The 22,159-nt window shown below is 34.8% G+C and overlaps 1 protein-coding gene across 1 annotated transcript; it reads right to left on the bottom strand.

The window, feature by feature from the left end:
• Nucleotides 1-298: 298 nt before the first annotated feature.
• On the bottom strand, nt 299-2,324 carry LOC149558308 (putative aspartyl protease At4g16563). Its single transcript, XM_089832574.1, has one exon. The coding sequence runs from the start codon at nt 2,005-2,007 to the stop codon at nt 532-534; it is 1,476 nt and encodes a 491-aa protein (XP_089688700.1). The 5' UTR covers nt 2,008-2,324; the 3' UTR covers nt 299-531.
• Between the last annotated feature and the right edge of the window lie 19,835 nt (nt 2,325-22,159).

The following is a 22,159-nucleotide window of genomic DNA, read 5'->3' as shown; positions in this document are numbered from 1 at the left end:
ATTAGCAGTTTTAGATGCATAAAGTTAGCCTGGAGACTAATGATTATTTTCCCCTATTTCCATCATATTAGAAATGAGTACCAGTAGTCAATACAGCTATTTTGGTGCACCTTAGATCCTGAAGGTTAGATTTTTACCAATTTTTTTCCTTGCTCTCATAAAACTGCACAATTGATCTAATTACTAATTTTTCCTAGAAAATAAGCCCCTACTGACTCACTAGCAACTTTGAGTTAACCAAATCCAATGAAAAAAAATTAGATCATAAGAAAATTCAGTTTGAATAAATGCCTGAAAGGAATCATAATCTGTAATTTATTTTGTACAGTGCCAAATTACATAATGGAACTTTCAGTTTTACTATCCTATAACTTTGATGGCATATAAACCCTCAAACCTACCATCTAATCCAGAAGCTCATTCTGTCATCCAATCCCATCCTCTGGAAGTTATTGACCCCTGTTTTTTTTTAACATGAAAAATAAGAATTGTAGCAAGAAAAGGCCTATTGTGGATTCTAGAGAATGATGATCAATGGACATTTGCAGAGCATATTTTTGAGAGAAACCCTATTCTTTGCTTCTCCAAATCATAAACAACATTCAAATTCTGTTGTTGATAGTTTCCTAGAACAGCAGCAGGTCCGTACACTTCACCTCCACTGCTTAAAATGATCAAGCACCCCACTGATGTAGAACCAATACTATTTCTAGTACTAGCAGTACCATCATCAGATATCATAAACATGTAATTCTCTACAGGAAGTGTGATTGTGGCATTGCCTTTGAAGTGGAATTTGAAGCTTGGCAACATAGGAGCTCCCTTGGCAGTTGGGAAAACATAGCAAAGATCAAGCCCAGTAGATTCTTCAATGTCAACTGACCTCTTGTATTGAATTGCTGCTTTGAGCCTCTTTAACACCTTACTATGGAGGGACTCAGGAATCATGGTGAAAGTGGTGCCAGAGTCAATGATCATCCCCCCATTTCCTTCACTATCAAATGTAGTTAGGCTTGAAGGGAGCTTCAGCCAATGGTCTCCTATGCTGATTCCTTCTAAGTCCAAGTAGTAGAAAGAAGGATAAACAGAATTATTGATCATGGGTGTGTAGTTGAACTCATGGAGTTCACCTTCTTTGGGGATGGCAATATCTCCAAAGAGAAGAGGGCTAGAGACATGGAGATTGTCATCAAATTTATGGCTGACAAGGCAGTATGAAAAGCCTCTGCTCCCCTCTTTCCCCAATTGGGCAGGGAAGGGAAGGACCCCTCTGCCAAACCCTGCCACTCCCACTGCCTCACCTAGTGAAATCCTTGCACACCCAAATGTGAAATTTGAGATTTCTCTAGTCCCACCTTTGGCCAAGTGAAGTGTAAGCTTGTCTCTTCTCAGCTCACCCATTAAACTGCCATCTCCATACGCATAGTAGAATGGTGGGCATGGATTCCCACAAGGCTCCATGTCAAGAGTATCAAATGGGCACCCTGCCATTATGCATAGATCATTGAGATTGTCAGTGCTATGAATGGCAGAGCATGAGAAAGTGCCACAAGATTCGGGCATATTTGAATGGGAATCAGACTCAGTGAATGTGGGGATATCTATGCCTTCACACATGATACAATCAAAATAACCCTTCTTTGGAGAACATGGTACCCAAACAAGGTCACTTCCAGTGTCCACGAAAACTTCTAGTTTCTGTGGTGGAGTGCCCAACATTAGAGACATTATGTAGTCACTTGAGGCCCTAAGAGGCAATGACACATCCAGAGAATGCTGTTTTCTACTCTGGCGATGATGACTTTTTGGTCTTTTGCTTCTCAGAGCATGAAGCCTAATTGAGCTCCTATTGTTGGAAATTTTAAGCAATTCAATGGAATTCTTAAACTTGATGTCCCCAAAGCCCCTGTGCTTCAAAGAAACCCTCCAATCTTGTTCCCCAACACAAAAAACTAGGGCTGCACAAAACCAAAATAGCAAAGTCTGGATGAGAATGGCAAACGCCATTTCTGCCAATTGAACAAATAGCTAATGTGTTTCTCCCAAAGTTGATGAATCCGAAACCCTTTGTAGCTGTATCACAAATTCATGCAGCAAATTTTCAAAAACTCAAGGGTAGGGTTTAATGGGCATCATAGAAATGTCAACAACATTGTGAGGATTCCTTCTTTATCATGCAATTCAGTCAATGCCGGCAAAGAAAAAGGGGCAAAATATACAATGTTGAAAACCTATCTCCAGCAATACACAGCACAGAGGGACCCAATTCAACCTACCAAGAAAAGCGTTATAGACGTACTCTTGTCTTTGATGGAGAATAGTCGGAAGAAGTATGAATGGTTTTTGGAAGATTTGTGGCTATCTTGTTGAAAAAACGAAAAAACAACTGTAGATCAGGTTACTGTTATGTAAATATATATAATTGAATAGAACATAATCTGTAGCACAGAGAAAAGGATTGAGACCGCCTGAAATTGAGGAATAAATTGTAGCATAGGTAAAAGTACCGAGAAAGTTAATGCAAGATAGTTGATTTTATTGGCTGAAGTTAAGGAGTAAAGGTTAGTATTATTTACTGGAACTGAAGTGTAAAGTTTGTCATTATTATTTGCAACGTTTGAGGTCCATTATTTGGTGATACACCCAAAACACAGTTGGACAACATAAAATGCGTTTGTATAATGAAATATGGAATTGATTCTTTTTGTAATTTGTGGTGGTTTAGTTGAAGTATACGTCCTGATATAGATGTATATTTATTTTTTATAGTTGACCCATAATAGTTACACATCATCATATTTGTGCTTTATTAACATCTGCAAAATCTTTGTTTTTTAATGTCTTTTAAATTTTTTTGTTTAGACAAGATATTTTTGGGCTGAAAGTAGATATTTTTTCAGTATTGAACTACTTGGCTAGGTGTCAATGACCTTATTTATTTGAATTTTGCTTATTATTCGTCTCTATCCAAACTATACATTGAAAATTTCAAATATATGTGATGACTCTGTTCGAATTGTAGAAACCAAAATTTGAAGATATAATGTATCTTTCTGGAGCTAAAAATCTCTTTTTGGAGCTAAATATCTCTCTTGTTGAATTTGTTATTTTAAAACAGTCTGTACATTGTAGACTCTTTTTTGTGTTTTTTTTTTTTGAATGAAGAATGTCAGGTATTTTCATTTAAATTTATAATTTAGATTAATATTGTGATTTTCTTAAATGCTAGGGATTGTAATAACTATTTGTATTTCTCTTAAATGGTAGAGTTACTAATATTTATGTAGTGTAGTTGTTTTTTCGGTTCAAAAAGAATTCTGCAGTTACAATGATTTTCTTTCACTAATAGTTAGCTATGTGAAAATGTTTTCTAGTAAGATTATTTTAATGTATACTATTATTTTGACAGTTTTTTGACCATTATTATGTGTGTCTTTCTAGATTTTAAAATAGAATGGAATAATAAATAACAAATATTTACTATGGATAATTCCAATCTGTTGGCCAGGAGAAGGACACGATGGAAACCCCCGCCTGCGAATTGGATTAAACTCAAATTTGATGGTGCTGCTAGAAAGGAGGGTTCGACGGGAGGAGGTATGGTTAGGGATAGTAAGGGAAGGATGTTGTTGGTGTATTCTGGACAGCCACGAAAAGTGTCTAATAATACGACAGAAGTGATGGCTCTTTTTTGGGGTTTAAAATTGGTGATAAGTGTGGGATGGAGAAATGTGGAGATTAAAGGTGATTCAAAAATTATTATTAAAATTGTTAAAGGTAACATGAGGGAAGGATGGGCCATTAAACATGTTATAGAAGACATCAAACACTTATTAATTGTTTTAAACAAGTTTGATTTGAATCGTATCTTTTAGGAGGGAAACATTGTGGCAGATGGGATGGTGGCATTAGGCCTAAAGGTGAAGGGAATAAGATGTTGGAGGGAATTAAATGCCTTGCCGAATTGGGTAAGTGATTTAGTGACTCAGAAATTAATCAAGATGAGTCCTAGCTGGATAATTATTTTAAATCTTTATGACCTACTACTGAGTTGGCAGATAGGACAATGTTATGAAGGATAGATAGCTAGGAGTGATGGAAATTGTATTGGTAATAATAAATTCTCATGGCCCAAAAAAGAAAGAATTTTTGAAGTTTGAGATGAAAGGATTTTTAATGATTTTCTTATGCATGTTCTCGTATGGAATGAGAAAAGATTCAAATTTTAAAGGGTTAGTGTGTATTGGGAATGATGGAAAAGATTGGGAGAAAGATAGAGGCGGTTGACATGTGACTTTGATTTCTACAAGGGGCGCTACTATAATTACTAACAATAATGGTCATTATGTTTGCTTAGTGGATATTATTTTTCTACCTAAGTGTGAAGTCACTCTTAGCAAGTGTTTTTGGGATTGGAAGGAGATGAGAGGTTTAAGGAGAATTGTAGAGATGGGCGGCGACCTTATGTGAATTGAGTCGTCCACGATTGAAGAGAATGCTAGGAAGTCGTTGGTGTGGTATATGCTGAAGGAAGGTGGCTTCATTCCATTTATGGAGGCGCTAAATGGGCATGATGAAAATTGTTCTTTGCAGTTTGTCAATTCTTGGCAGGATCGGTAAGTTACAATAAATGGTATTTCATTCCACATCTCTAAGGAAGTCATCTCCCTGCCGACAGGTTTTGCAATAAAGGGAAGGAAATGGAAAAAGGTGATTAGGGTGGCCGATGATGCGAGTCTGTAGTGCTTCTTTTTAGAGGCGGAGAAACCAGTTTGACATAGAGGTGGTTTTATGCGAGAGAAGCTCCTTGAGCCATGGAATGAGGTCTTTTTGACGCTGATGAAATACTAAACTTTGGAAGGAAGGTATGGTGTCTGTTATTACTACCACTTTCCTCTCCTAAACCATTTTTGCCACCATGATGTTATTTCCATTCTATTTTTTCTATTGCATGATTTAATGGATTAGGTAATTGATGTTAAGGAAAAAATGAGGAAGGGTGTCAATTTTACCATTTTACACCAAGGGTTAATGTTCCGGCTATATCAATTTCACCTGACCCTAGTCCCCCCTAGAATTGTGGAGATTGATTTTCCTGGCCATCCAAACCCTCGCCCCAACTGTTTCCTCTTAGGATCACAGGCCCCAATGCCCCTGCCCCATAGCCTTCACCTAGTGAGTCCCATGTTGAATTGAAGCCCACCCCCTTGGGAAAGAAAGGGAGACAAGATAAAGGGAAAGAGAAGGAACTGGAGGAGTCAGAGGATGAGGGGAGAGGGGGTAGGAGGAGGTCGAGGAGGTTAATTAAGTCCAATGCTAAGAGGAAGTTGAAAGCTAGGGCCTCACAAGAGGAGGATTCTGATTCAGAGAAAAAAAGCCGTCCCAAATGATGGATGAAAGAAAATACATCAAATTTTGGGGAGGGGAGAATGGAGGAGGAGGAAGAGGAGGTTTCAGATTCCTCATGGTCTGGCTTCGGAGGAGGGATGAAGGAGAAGAAAGAGGTGTCACATGTTTCAGACACCATTGGGTTGGGGTTTGTGGATTTAATGCGGGACCAATTCCATGATATGGTGGATAGTGTGCCCTCCCCCATAATGATTTCCTCTCCTATTAAGGTTCCTCCCAAGGATAATGCTAACCCCCTGAATGTGTAGGATGTCACTTTTGTGCAGACGGACGACATTCCCAGTGACATGTAGGAGGTTAATGTGGATATTAAAAAGACAACTAGCGATGAGGTGTGGCAAATAATTCATGCACTGAAAGAAAGGATGCGTCTTTTGACAAAGTTCACTGTCAAAGTGGCTCATGCAATTGCCACCACTTCACTTGCTCAAAGATATTGAGGAAGATTTGTCGAAGGAGGACTCCAAATTATTGTTTATTTTCCTTGCGAAAGATTGGGCAAACATCCTTCTGGGGAGGAAATAGGCTAAGAAGCCTTAGTGGCTTTCTCCTTTTGGATTTTTATGTCGTTTATCTATTGGTTGTTGAACTTGGCTAGGTTTGAGGATGTTATGCCTTTGTTTATGTTTTTAGTAGCATTTCTAGTTCTAATATAGGCAATTTGTATGTCAGGCCTATTGATAATCTTTTAGTTATGTTTTCAAACTATATGTTTTTGTTTTCTAAGTGGTAGGGGGTAGTTTTGGTTGTTGGTATTCTATTGGTAGTCAACTAGTTGAACTGTTTAAGGGTCAACCCCCTAGTTTTGGCTGCTTTTAATTCAAAAAAAAAATGTACTATGATATTGATGAAGAAGAGACTAATTTGGTTGTTGAAATTTACAACATAAATTTGAATTTGAATTGGGATGAATAGATTAAGACACTTGTGATGCAAATTTTTTAAAATTCTCTATAAATTAGATCACTAATATGCATGCAAATTGTTAGCAATGTGTGTTTAATGTTGTCATTGATGTCAACATGATGAGGATATGTATGAGTCTAATGTTGTACATGATGAAGAGAAGTGGTATATGTGTGAGAAGTATATGCAACAAATTATATTTGAATTTCAATTTGCGGAAAAAAGTATTTGAACTATGGTATTGGATGATTAGATGTTGCTCAAAGATATGGAGCAATGGTAAGTTAGTGTGTTGTATATCTCAAGGTGATAAACATGAGAAGATAGTTTAAGCAAGAAAGAGCATTTGAAGTCTTTATGGGAGAATTTCCTACATTGCTTTGCATAAAAAAGATTGATGGCTTACAGTTTTGTTGTTTCCATGTATAGTTTGTGAGTTTTACACTATCCCACTTTGAAGTCGATAGAAGTTCACTAGTTGAAGTTGTGCTTTACTATTTGATAAGATTGAGGTTGGATGTTAGGAATAGTCAAGACTAGTTTGAAGAATATTTTATGTTGTGCAATTTGATGGACATATTCCTAACATTATTTTTGTGTTCTAATTTAGATATCATGTGTTGGTTGGCTTAGCAAGTGAAGTTATATCTCTATGTTTGGCATTGGTTTTTTTAAATCTTTGACTAAGTCAGTTTCTCTTGGTGATATGATTTATGACTCATTAGTCTAATTATATTTTCAAGGAAGAATTAATATGATTCTATTGTTATTTATATAGCAACTTGAGATCAACATTAAACTACTTGCATCAAAGAATTTGGTCCCAACTAGCTAATGTGTTCTTATGCCTTGCTATACATTACATTTGATGCAAAAATTTGAGAGTATTGTGATTCATGTTTTTTGATTAAATCATTTGCATAAAGCATGTTGTGATGCATTTTTGTCCCCTTTATCTCATAGGATGGACGTCATTGAGTGTAAGTGTTCAAGGTGACTGACTTTGTGTATAAGTGATACTTATCTTTATTAAATGACCAGCCTAGTAGTATTTTTGGATGATCAAGGTAATGTATAGAGATGTGCAAATGGTTGTCTTGAGGTATGGGTTAGCTTAGGCTAGATTTGGATTTGAGTGTGAAGTTAGTACAATGTGAATGTGAAATAGTAGAGGTGTTTGATTGTATGAATTTGGTAGAGTTATTATAGTTATTTATCATAAGATCCTACATATCTTTAGTTCACCATTTTTCTTATGCCTACTAGAAGACAATGACTATTTTTAAAAGTTGTATAGAACTATAACTTGCCTTGAAGAAATTGTTTTATTCAATGACTTACAAGTCCTTTGTATATTTCCCTAAGGTTAGCACATCAACCTATAAATCATTTTTCGGTGTAGTGCGCTCCTTGACTTGTGGCCTAAAACATCGTAACCTAGAATATTTATACTATGAGTGTGATTCTCATCATAGTTTTGGGAATGTACAAGATCATGGTATACCAAAGTAGGGCCTTAAGTGGCAATGAAAAATCAACAAATTAGGGTTAGTCAATTTGATGTGAAATTTTGAAGTGCTTATGAACATTATATCAAATAGTTGTAAGAATACAATATATAAGAAATTGAATGTAGTTTCTAAACTACTAGCCCTTTTTTGAAAAAAAAATAAATTGATTGCTAAAATTTATGGATTTTAATGCAATGGTACATAAATTTTAGAAGAAAAAAAAGTAGGCGTATGTCTTGCAAAATTTCTACTATAGATCTAGCTAGGAATTGAAACAAACATGTAGGGAAAAAATACTAAAGAAATACAAAGCAGCTAGGAATAAAAAGTGCATGGATCACACTGTATTCAATAATGATCATTTCATCATGCAACTAATGCATGATTTATACAAAGTAAAACTACTGCATAAAGAAATAATTACAAGGAGTTTACATGAGCAAATAATGTGCATAAAAAGTAAATAACAATTCTCCTTATTCACCTTAACGTGTGACAAAGAGTTAATAATCCATTATGTTGAGATTAGAACCATAAGTTACAGTGATGACTGAAACTTAACACCAACACCCCCACTTAAGCTAATTGAGGAGAACAAAAAGATAATGAAAGAAAAGATGTAGCTAAAAATCTTTTGGGAGAAGAAAAATAATGTGAACATCTATCAAATGATACCGCCATAGTGATGAATGAAGATTCTTCTTTCAAACCAACATTATGATCAAGACCAATCTACATGAGCGCCCCCAACAACACTATTCAAATAATGATTAGATGACAAATAGAGGCAAAACATCTGCTAATCAAATTGAAGATACAATAGATAGTAATTTGCATAGCTACCTTAAACAAAGAATAGATGGCAAACATAGGTAAAACATCTATCTTTCAAGGATACAAATGATACATGAGTCTATATGAGTGACCCTAACAACACTACTCAACCATGCAAGAATAAATTGTTGATTGAAAATATAGGTGCCAATCGTCTATAATTATGATCAACTATAGAAGCAAAGAAGCATTTGCACAAGGATGCATGACAGGTCCACTAAAATAGTGTGTTAGTAGAGAGACAAGAAAGGCCAGATCCATGCAAAGAGAACATGATCTTGACCTATCTTTGATGTAGAATCTAGTAAACCTCTAACATTGTGACATTTTAATACAAGCCTCTGCTTGTGGGCCTAAGTAGAATTGATGGCTTCCATTTGAAATAATTGAATGACATGAGAAAGAAAGAAGCTGAAAATTCCATCTTGGAGAACTCCGATCTTCAGTATCTACAAACAAAAACATACATTTTTTTTCCTAACTACCTTAGTTCTAATGTCATGCAAAATTTCTACTATAGAATTATCTAGGAATTGAAACAAACATGCAAGGAAAAAATACAAAGCAACCAAGAATAAAAGATGCATTGATCACATTGTGTTCAATATTGATTGTTTCATTATGCAACTAGTGCATGATTTATACAAAGTAAAAATACTACATAAATAAATAATTATGGGGAGTTTACATGAGAAAATAATGTGCATAAAAAGTAAACAAAAATTCTCCTTATTTGCCTTAATGCATGACAAAGAGTTAATAATCCATTACGGTGAGATTAGATCCATAAGTTACAATGATAACTGAAACTTAACACCAACATGTTTGACCACCTTAATCACAATCAAATAATAATAATTTTTTATAAGATCTTAGATATAAAAAGTGGGCTCATGGTTGGATGCAACACATATTTTTGAGAAAATTTATTTAAAATAAATAATTAATTATGAATTTTCTGCTACAACATTTTCAGAATAAAAAATCTCCTATGTCTAACCACCTTAACTCATTAAAAACTTAACATTTTTTTTCCTTGTAGTATAGGTAAAGCATATAGTGCAACACATATTTCAGATTTTAAAAGGGTTGTACCATTTGAAAGTTATAGATATTTTTCAATCACTATGTCAGTCAACACTTTATACATAACTCCATTAGAAAATCAGTAATAATTACTTAACAAACTTGTATTTTGACAACAATTATATTGACAAAAAGCTAATAATATTTTTATGAAATTTATTTTGTCTCATCAAAATTGGGTGGAAAAAAGCTGTTAGGTACACCCTCGAAGTATGCAACTCATAGAAAGAGGGCAAAAACACATTTTTGGTGGTTTTTGGGTGTTGACCATTTAGGCTTGGTAAATACCAAGCCTAATTGGTTACCCAATATTTTGTGTACCTGAAATATCAGGTACCCAAAAATGCCCACCAATATACCCAAATCTTGATATTTAAAATTTGAAATATATTTCATGTTTTAATAAAATAATTACAAAGGTGATTTTCAAACAATGATATCTCCCTCATACAGACTCCTTTTTTCAAGCAATTTTTTTTGTTTTAGGGTAGAATTTCATGATCTACACATTGGTGCAAGATGTTTGAGATCTCTATTCTTGAATTTTTCTACAAATCACAAATCCCAATTTTTACAATTTCATAGGCTTAGTTCAGGCTCATCTGGACACATATTTAGGTGTTATTTTTTTTGAGAGTGCATGATTTTTTGTCTACTTTCTAGATCTGGTATCAGTTTGGAGTAATTCTGAGTAGACATAGTACTTGCAAATTTTGGTCACATTTTGGCCTATTGGCACTTGTAATTAATTAGATCCTTGAGAGGTCTTGTGTCTTGTTGAGTCTGATATAGCTTCATATTTTTTGTTGTAACCAGCAAGATTAGAAGTCCACTTAGGCCCTAAATTGGCAAGCGGCCATTGTAATCGCACTAAATATAAAGTGCCAAATCATGCATTAGGGGGGTTTCTTTGGTTTCTTTTTTGCATTTTGGGGGTGCATACATTATTTGATCTCATGGAGTCATGTCAAAAGTGTCACTTTGGTTTAAGATTCAAATTGACAAAAAGGAACTATCAGAAATGGAGTGCTTTGATGATTGATCATCTAAGAGAACATAAGGAAGTGTTTCCTTATCTATATTTGAAGATAGTTCCACCTAATAATAATTGGGGACATCTTTCTCTTCTTCTTCACTTTATGTATAACAGTATGAGTGAGGAATCTTTTGCTCCTCTTAGTAAGGCAAGTAGCCCTCATGATATTTGGATGTGTCTTTGGGAAGCATATGGAGATCCATGAGTCCCTCCATTACCAGAGGACATTCTACCTCCAACCACTCTAGTTGTGGTACCTACAACTCCAGTTGAGATCATACCTCCTAATGCTCCTATTACTTCTACTAATCTAGTTCTACCACATATGCTCCTAATTCAATGTAGCAGGAAACACCATGTCTTCCTATTTTAGCTTCATGGGATGACTTCCTTCTAGACATTACAGTGTTGTTTGTGGAGTCTTACATTGAAGATGTGGGAGACATTATTGATGACATCCATCTTTTCTTTGTTGAGGAGAATTCTTCTTCACTTGTTGTGAGGGAATACTCTGACCCTCAACCACTTGATCTTTCTTTTGAGACTAACATGATTGTGGACACTTATTTTTAGCAGTTGGAAGAGGACACTTTTACTTCAAAGGAGACACATTAATCTTTGGAGATTGTATTCTAGTTTCATCGGACATTATATCTTTTGAGGATTCTTTCTACTAGTTGGGGAGCATTCTCTACTACACCTATGGCACCACTTCTTCCTACAAGAAGGAACATCATTAAGTTTTCATGGTGCAACTTCTTCAATAATCAAGGAGCTTCTTTCATGGATATGCATTCATCATTGAGGGGAGACTACATTACTTCTCTTCCCATATCTTCCTACAAGGATGATTCCTTACCTTTGGATTTTGATTCACTTTCATACATGGACATGTTATCTTGTTTGCTACCTTCTTTTGGGCATCCACCATATTGGCTTGTGGCATCTACATTCATCAAGGACTTGTCAACATATGAGCAAACTTCAGAGGCAACATCCATAGTATACTACATATTGATTGTTCATCCATCTTTTTATCCACAATGGAAGTATACTTGCACCTATACTTGGTGTATCTTCTTCCTAAAGGGAGAAATGTCATTTGTAGGCATTGGATACTTTTTTGTCTTCATGACATCCTTGCAAGAGATTATTCAATATGGGGGATACCATCATGTATTTTTTCTTATGGGGGATATATACTTGTACATGCATGATGTATGGGGGTCTTGATTACTCTATCCTTGCATGCATATTGTACTACTTCATCTCTCTTTTTGGAGGAAGTTTTTCCCATGAGGTTTTCCCTCTTTCTCCTTTTACAAAGAGATTGCATTGCATTGCATTGCATCACACTATATGTAGAGCATTGCATTTGTACATGGGTACCTAACATGGCCTAGTAGTCAGGACCCAAATTACATCTTACATTTAGCTTTGTGAGCTTAAGTGCATTCCCCTAAGTTGCACTTAGGGAGGGGTGTTAGTGTAAATAATTAATTATTATTAAACTTTACTTAAGTTTACTTAGGATAATGCATTTTTATATTAGTTGTCATGTAGACACTTAGGAATATGCATAGACATATGAGTGACTTGTTGACACCATAGGAGTTAGCAACTTATTAGAACACATGGTGTCTACAACATCTCCTTATGAGATACACCTATGTAAACTTATCCTCTAATCATCACACAAACTCCTATGCTCAATGGAGGATAATCCACTCTTGGTGGACATGTGCGTAGTTGTGATTCTTATCTCTTTGTTAACTCCTAGTAATTCTGGTTGCCTTTATATACAAGGCACTTCTAGTGTGTATTCATATCATATTCAATCATTTGATATCCATTCTCATTTGATCATCATTAGTCTCTCTTGTGCTATCTATTGAGCTTCTTGATCTGGGTGTTGAATTATTACCTTTGGCAAATTCTTACATGGTATTAGAGCTATACCAAATTCTTACAAATATAATATAATATATTGTATTATTTTTATATTTTAGTATAATATGCTTCTAATTGGTCAAAGGGGATCATAGTGAATCCTAGATGACCCTATTTGACACATTCAATGTGATAATATATGACTTAAGACCCATTTGATAGAATTGTATGTGTCTTATAGGGTCCTAAGACCCCTTAAGATATAATATAATTCAAATGGGTCAAAGGAGGTCATAGGTTATCCTATGACCCATTTTGACCAATTTGAACAAATATAATATGTTCCCCTAGGGACATATGTTGTTGTGGAATGTGTTGAAAGTGGTCATAGGTTATAATCTAATCTCTTTTGACCCATTCAAATAAATACAATATGTCCTTAGGGGTCATAGGACCTCTAGGGATATGTGTTGCCATGGAATGCATTGAAAGGGGTTACACATTATCCTATGACCTTTTTTGACCCATTTAAACAAACGAGATATGTCTCTAGGGGCCCTAGGACTCCTAGGGAGATATATTGTCATGGAATGCATCAAAAGGGGTCACAAGTAATCGTATGATCCCTTTTAACCTATTCAAACAAATGAAATAGGTCCTTAGGGATGGGTATATGTTATCATGGAATGCATCAAAAGGGGTATAGGTTATCCTATGACCCCTTTTGACCCATTCAAATAAATGAAATATTTCCCTAGGGGTCTTGTGACCCCAGGGACATATGTTATCATGGAGTGAGTTGAAAGGGGTCATAGATTATCCTATGGACCCTTTTGACCCATTCAAGAAAATGAAATAGTTCCCTATGGGTCCCAAGACCCCTAAGGACATATGTTGTCATAGAATGTGCTGAAAGACCTTTTGACTCATTTAAATAAGTGAAATATATCCCTAGGAGTCCTAGGTCCCCTTGGTACATATGTTATCATGGAATGAGTCAAAAGGGGTCATAGGTTATACCTATGACCCCTTTTGACCCATTTAATCAAATGAAATAGGTCCCCTAGGGACATATGTTATCATAGAATGCATGCCAAGGGGTGATAGGTTATCCCATGACCCCTTTTGACCCATTCGAGTGAATGAGATGTCCCTAGCTATATTAGCACCCTTGGTGACATATGTTTCCATGAAATGCATTAAAAGGGGTCATAGGTTATCCTATGACCCCTTTTGACATATCTAGTCAACATTACCCTACTATTCTATGGAAAGGCCCATATATGCACAAAGGTATACCCATTACCTTTCTGATTCTGACATGACATTCAATAGGAATTATTTAGTATGATGCAAACTAGATTTATATCTATAAGAAGCACTTAAATCACCATTCAAACAAATGAAATATGTTCATAGGGGTCCTAGGAACCCTAGGGACATATGTTATCATGGAATGCATAAAAAGAGGTCATAGGTTATCTTATGACCCCTTTCAACCCATTTAAACAAATGAAATAGGTCTATAGGGGTCCTAAGGCTCCTAAGGACATATGTTATCATGAAATATGTTGAAAGGGGTCATATGTTATCCAATAACCCCTTTTGAGCCATCAAACAAATAAAAAAAGGTCCCTAGGGGCCTAAGGACCCCTAGGGACATATGTTGTCATGAAATGCATCAAAATGGGTCATAGATTATCATATGACCTCTTTCAAGCCATTCAAATAGTTTAAAATGGGTCACATTTTATCTTATGACCCCTTTCAACCCATTTGAATAAATGAAATATGTCTCTAGGGGTCATAAGATAACCCCTAGGAACATATGCTGTCATGGATGCGTCAAAAGGGGTCCTAGGTTACTCTATGACCCATTTTGAGAAATAGGTCTGTAAGGGTCCTAAGACCCCTAGGAACATATCTTGTCATGCAATGCATTGAAAGGGGTAATAGGTTATCATATGACCCCTATTGATCCATTCAAAGAAATGAAATAGGACCCCTAAGGGCATATGTTGTTATGGAATACATTGAAAGTGGTCATAGGTTATCCTTACCCCTTTCAACCCATTCAAACAAATGAAATATGTTCCTAGGGGTCCTATGGACATATAATATCATGGAATGCAGTAAAAAGGGTTACAGGTTATCCTATGACCCCTTTTAACCCATTCAAATAAGTGAAATATGTCCCTAGGGGTCCTAGGACCCCTAGGGACATATGTTGTCATGAAATGCATCAAAAGGGGTCATAGGTTATCCTATGAATCCTTTCGACTCATTCAAAATAATGTAGTAGGTTGTCATGAAATGCATCTAAAGGGGTTACATGTTATCCTATGACCCTTTCAACCCATTTAGACAAATGAAACATGTCCCTAGGGGTCCTAGGGATATATGTTGTTATGGAATGTGGTGAAAGGGGTCATAGATTATCTTATGACCCCTTTCAACCTATTCAAACAAATGAAATTTTGTTCTAGGGGTCCTAGGACCCCTAGGGATATATGTTGTCATGGAATGGGTCAAAATGAGTCATATGTTATCTTATGACCCCTTTTGACCCATTCAAACAAATGAAATAGGTCCATAGTGGTCCTAGGACTCCTAGGGACATATGTTTTCATCAAATGCATAGAAAGGGGTACCAAGTATCCTATGACCCCTTTCGACCCATTCAAACAAATGAGATGTGTCCCTAGGGACACATGTTGTCATAGAATGTGTTGAAAGGGGTCATAGATTATCCTATGAACCCTTTCGAACCATTCACACAAATGAGAAATGTCCCTAAGGGTCCTAGGACCCCTAGGGACATATGTTGGCATGTAATGTGTTGAAATGCATCATAGGTTATCCTGTGACCCCTTTCAAACCATTCCAACAAATGTTATATGTCCCTAGGGGTCCTACACATGTTTTCATAGAATGCATCAAAAGGGGTCATAAGAAAACCTATTTACCCCTTTCGACCCATTAAAACAAATGAAATATGTCCCTAGGAGTCCTAGGACCCCTAGGGGCATACGTTGTCATGGAATGCATTGAAAGGGTTCACAAGTTATCCTATGATCCCTTTCGACCCATGCAAACAAATGAAATAGATCCCTAGGGGTCCTAGGATTCCTATAGACATATGTTGCTATGGAATGCATCAATATGTGTCATAGGTTATCCTATGACACCTTTCAACCCATTCAAACAAATGAAATAGGTCCCTAGGGGTCCTAGAACCCTTAGGGACATATGTTGTCATGAAATGCATTAAAAAGGGTCATAGATTATCCTATGAACCCTTTCGACCCATTCAAATGAGTGAAATATGTTCCTAGGGGTCTTAGGACCCCTAGGGACATATGTTGTTATAGAATGCATTGAAAGGGGTCATAGGTTATCCTATGACTCTTTTCGACCCATTCAAACAAATGCAATAGGTTCTTAGGGGTCCTAGGATCTGCAAGGAAATATGCTATCATGAAATTCATCAAAATAAATAATAGGTTACACCTATGACCCCTCTTGACCCATTCAAACAAATGAAATAGATCCCTAGGACCCCTAGGGATATTTTTTCATGGAATCTATCAAAAGATTTCATTGGTTATACTTATGACTCCTTTTGATGCATTTGAACAAATGAGATATGTACCTAGGGGTCCTAGGACCCCTAAGAGCATATGTTTTCATGAAATGTGTTCAAAGTGGTCATAGATTATCCTATGACCCCTTTCGACCCATTCAAATTAATGAGATATGTCCCTAGGGGTCCTAGGACCCTTAGGAACATATGTTGTCATAGAATGCATTGAAAAAGGTTGTAGGTTATCCTATGACCCCTTTCTACCCATTCAAACAAATGAGATATGTCCCTAGACCCCTTGGGGTATATGTTATCTTTATCTTTTAAAGCATATATAGATTTAACATATGTTATTAAACATATATGACATATTTAATATAGATTATGTTATGTTATTAAATATCTATGTAATAGCATATGTTAAATTATTATACATATGCAATTAATAACATATGTTAATAAGATACATATGTTTAATAAAATATGTTATTGAATATATGTGATTAAACATATATTAAATTAATATATGTTATTGAACATACAACACTAATATATGTAATTTAGCATACATATTTTGTTTTTCAAGATTGGTAGGAGTAATTGGGTACTCTATATATTAGGTATTTGATATATAATTGGATGTCTGATAATTTCTATTGGAAAAATGCACAAAATGATTCTTTGGATCCCCAAACCTTGCATTCATGTGTTTTTCTACAATTTTTCATAGGTTTATGATTGTTGCACACAAAAAAGACAACTTTAAGGTCCCAATTTTTAAATAATCAGTTAAATTAGTTTTTTTGTGTCCTAAAATTATTGTCAACATGGGGATTAGTTGTCATTGGAAGAATACACAGAAGAGGAAGCAAACAACTGAAGACATCAAAGCTTATAGGGAAAATGATAGAGACTATCATTGGAAGAAGAGACAATGTAAGTTAAATGTGATTGAAGTTGCCTCTATAAATGTGGTTTCTAGAGAAGACTCAAATGTTGAATTTGGAAATGTTGAGGTTGTAAATATATTGATTCAAGATGAAGGTGTAGGGTTGGAAGATGAAAATATAGGGTTGGAAGATGAAAATGTAGCAATTGAGAATGGGACTGCACAAATTTTAGATAAAAATATCAAGTTTCACAATATAAATGCAAAATTAAGGAATAGATATTAATGGATTAACAATGATAATATTGCACAAGAATGTTATACATCTCCTAGTCATAATCAAAATTGAGTCCCTTTCAATGAAGAAAGGAAAAATTTAAATTCTAGACCTCCTATAATACCAAAATGGTTACTTCAAATTGATGAAACTATTATGTGCAATTTCAAAGGGAAGAGATAAAATAGAGCCATTTGGTTGTGAGATTTAAGATGTTATGATGAATTTCTTGGCAACAAGACAATGGTGGAGAAATATTAAAATTTTGTGCACTTTTTAAAGATGCAAAAGATGAGACCTATGCTATCCAAATTGGAGATTTGTGTGAACAAGAAATTTGGGGGAAATTTCATTATTGTGAAAAATCTTTGCAATGCTCTCAATAGAATTGGTAAAAATTCCAAGGAGAAGGACAAGAGAGCTACTCAAAGGGTTATTACAACCTCATATGCAAGTCAACATTTGAAAAAGGCTCGATTTATGAGACAAACTTGTCTTGACTTCAACATAAATCATAAAAAATTGAATAGAGAACTTGCTAGAAGAGAGATACTTGATGAGCCTCTTCAAAATAATACATGGGCTTATGGTGGGATACGTCTAAATTTTAATAAGAAGCTAACTGATGATGTGAAGCAAGATATTTCACAATTTTATCACTCTAGTACAAGAGTGTCACCAAATGCTAAGGATGTGTTGAAGTTGAGAATTGGCAGTAGAGACCGCACCCCACATCCTAAACATTATTTGGAGGTAAGTCAAATATTGTTGTTAAAAAAATGTTGTGACAATAATCAAACATTGCATATATCACAAGGGGCTTTTGAATCCTTGAATCCATTTTATTGTGTTCCACTTAAGATTCAAAATACATGTTGTTACAAATATTATGTGGATTTTTCTATTAGCCATGATCTATTACACTTCATCCATTCTATTTTCCATAGTAATAAAACATTGGAGAATTGTAGTGCTAGTAGGCTTCCAAAATCATCAAGATGTTGGAAATCTAATAGGGAAAGTGTGATACTAAGAGGGTGGGTGAATTAGGATCTATAAAAATTCTTTTACCTTAAACATGAAACAAATTTTATATTTTCACATAAACCCTCATTTGAACATTAACCTCACATCAATGTAATTGCTCACATCAACTTAATATAAGATCTAACTTCTAATTGCATGAATAAAAACTCATAATCTCATAACACTTTAACATAATGATTTGGTAATGCAAAACCCTCCAAGGAGAAGATAAAACTACAACAGGGATGACACCCACAAAATCTTCACTGCTATAGTAATAAAGCGTGCTTGTTAAGGCTACAATTTTTGATCACTTCTTATGATCTACCTTATGAGGGGTTTTCCCTATTAAAGGTTGAAAGAACTACTAGGTTCTACCTCAATTAAAGGATTTTTACATAACAACTAAGTACTCTGCTAGGAGATTTACAAAAACCTTTTAAAGCTACACTATTAAGAGATTTAAACCCCAAAATACTTCTTAGAATATTCAATACCTAATCCTTCGATATGCACTTACAATGCTAATATTAGATGTCCTCTATTCAATGCATTATCACCTCTTTGTGATTGATCTTCTTTTTATTTGCACAACACTTTTCATTTCACTACTTGGTCTCTTCTATATTTAACACTCTGATTCACCTCTAAAAATTTGCATGAAAAAATATCTTCATCCATACATACTCACATATGAAAACTAGGCCTTAGACCCTACTTAAATAGTTGTTTTGTGAACCTTCTAGATCCTAATCTATAATCTAGATTTGTTTATTTTTCCACTTAGTTATTGTAATTTTCTAATTGGTGGATTGCCTCAGATAGGGATTAATGATTTTCAATTTGACATGTAATAAACTCCTTGATTACCTCCTTGATACTAAAAATATGCTTCTAGATCGATATAATGGTTTACAACAAATTTTGTGTCATTCCAAACAAATATGCAAAACTGTGTTACTCGACACTAACATCATACTGATGCTTGACATAATTTTTTTCATCATGATGTCACTCAACCTTAACTACACTTGGAATATGTTGGATTACTTGACCTATGTATCACTTAGAGTTAACTAGTGTCCTTGATAAACTTGACAATCACTAGAGTACTTGGAAACCTCTAGCTTGCTTGACAGTAACTACTGCTCGACACATAACTTAAAATGTATACAAGTCCTCAATAATTATCTTGACCTATATAGAATGACTTGGTCATAGTAATGACTAAATAACCCTTCCTTATGAATGACAAAGTGTTTGACACTAATAGACAACATGACTTAGGGTTCAAGAATCTCCCCCTTTGACATTAGTTGGAAAAACACTTTGTCATGAATAAAACTTTTTATCACAAAAATTGAAACACAAGTACTCCCCCTTAGAATATAATCCATACCTTAACTTGGTATACATTGTACATGATCTGACTTTGCGCTTGGTATATACATGCAAAACTACATTCAAAACTTCAAAACTTAAAAATTTGCAAAACTCCCCTTGATCATCCTTATTCATCATTAGTGTCATCTTGTTCATTACCATTATCCCCTTGTTTTTGTCACTCATATCTATTAGGGTGGAGGATTCAAACCAAGCTTATCCAAAAATAGTTTGTGAATTTGCAAAATGTTACCTAATCTACTATCCTAGTTAGTCTCGATGGATTCAATGACATTAATCTCTATCTCCAATTTTGCTTCAAGGTCCACCAAACTATTAACAAATGAAAAATTTGGATATAATTGGACTAACTATTTTGCATTCTTCAAATGCATCTACATAACCTCAAGATGAGGCTTCATCATGGCTTGAATTAAAATCAAATTTTCTCTTATTTGGCTATACTCTATTGTCAACTTTGTAAGCCTAGGCTATTAAAAATTGACCTTGGATAAGTGGACTACACTCAAATTGGCTTCTATAGTTAGTGCATTGGCACTATATAGTAAATCTACTTCTAACTTATCCATCCTATCTCTATTGTCCTTTGTGTATGTTGAGCTATAACACAACTTTCTAAATACTACATGTACATCATTAGAAACTTGTTCCAAGTTAGTCACACATTTTGACAACTCTACCTATCTTATAACAATCTCTTCTGCTACCTGTTCCATTACTCTCTTCTCAAATTTCTTTTCTGATCATTGCATCAAATTTTCATTTGCATCACTCTCTGGGTCATTTATTGTTTCTATAATATTAATTATTTTCTTAATAATGAAAGCATTCTCATCTAAAGAATCAATAACAAAAGAATCAAGAAATATATCCTTTATGTCATAGAACACTTATTTTTGTGATTTCTTTTACTAATGTTCCCTCTTAGCTCGACCTACTTTTCCTTCCTAGAAAATAATTCACTCATAATATTTATTTTCTCTTCATTCAGACTAGACTTAACCCAATCTAGTATGACTATGTCCCCATCAATCATAACAAGCTTAGCTTAGAATGAGATTGGGGACTAGACTCATTTCTTCTTAGTCTTCTTACCTTGAGTGTTGGAGCTTGGCATTGAGACTTGCAAAATTTGCATTTGGAGCTCCGCACTCAGTCTCTGAGTCTCAAATTTTGTTTCTTTGGCCTTCTTAGGCTTAGTCCTTGTAAGTTTTCATTCATTAGTGGAACTTGATTGTCTTTCCTCCTTTGTTCCCTCAATTGATGGTCATGAGGCTTGTGGCCTTTCCTTGACAATAATAGATTTCTCTACTTGATCATTCTGATCCTTTTTTACCTATTCTTCCTCAAAATTTATATTATTACTTCCTTCTTGTACATTAGTTTCTTCATTTGCCGACACATTCTCCTTCTCATCAACAATAACATCATCCTTTGTCTCTATTTGTACTTGAACATTTGTATCAATAGGAATTGTTGACGTATCATTATATTAATAGTTACTTATTGAGATGTCTCTTGACCTCTAGTCTTAGGATGTTCTTTGATTTTCATAATGATAGGATTAGGGTCCAATAATATGTCTCTTATTGGCTTTAGACTAGGAGCTTGCTCCTTCATTTCTTGCTTGGTCTTCCCAGTCTTTTCTAGCTCTGCTTTATCCTTAGTGACATTTCTCAATGGATTTTCAATGGATTCATCCTCTATTTTGACTCTATAAATTTGTTTCTAACTTTATTTTTCTATTTGACATAGTCTCTACAAACTACTCAACATCATCATAGATGTCTTCTTTAATATCAAGCTCTACTTCTTTAGTCTCCTTCTCTTCTTCACCAATTTTCTACTTATTAGCAAACATTTGTTCCATGTTATCCTAGTTTCCTATACAACTTATTCAGTTTTTTTCTTAAAAACCATATAGGATCTTCTTCTTGGCACAAACTTTTTAGCATAATCCTTTAATGCTATAGACAAATGTTTCTTGCCTAAATTAGGCATTACTTAGGCTAATGTAGCCTCCTTCGTATGTCTCTCTATTGTTAATTCCCATTTCCATTTAGCATCAATCTTATTATACAATTATTCATGTAGTCCTTGGCCTAATTCAATTGGTGTGTACTTGAAACTAACCATCATGCCAATAACAACATGTTCTACCTTTTCCTTATCAACTTTTCTCAAGGTATCATATAGTATAAAATTGAATCTTGCTAATCCTATTATACTCAATTTTTAACATATTTAATCAATATCTTGAGGCTTCTTGTGTCTACCCACTCAGAACTAGTTCAAATCATTAGATTCT

Source organism: Cupressus sempervirens, chromosome 5, assembly GCF_028749045.1.
Source record: "Cupressus sempervirens isolate cs-2001-9-10 chromosome 5, ASM2874904v1, whole genome shotgun sequence".
Lineage (NCBI taxonomy): Eukaryota > Viridiplantae > Streptophyta > Pinopsida > Cupressales > Cupressaceae > Cupressus > Cupressus sempervirens.
Note: the sequence above shows the minus strand (reverse complement) of the source record. Positions and strands in the feature narration are given on the sequence as shown.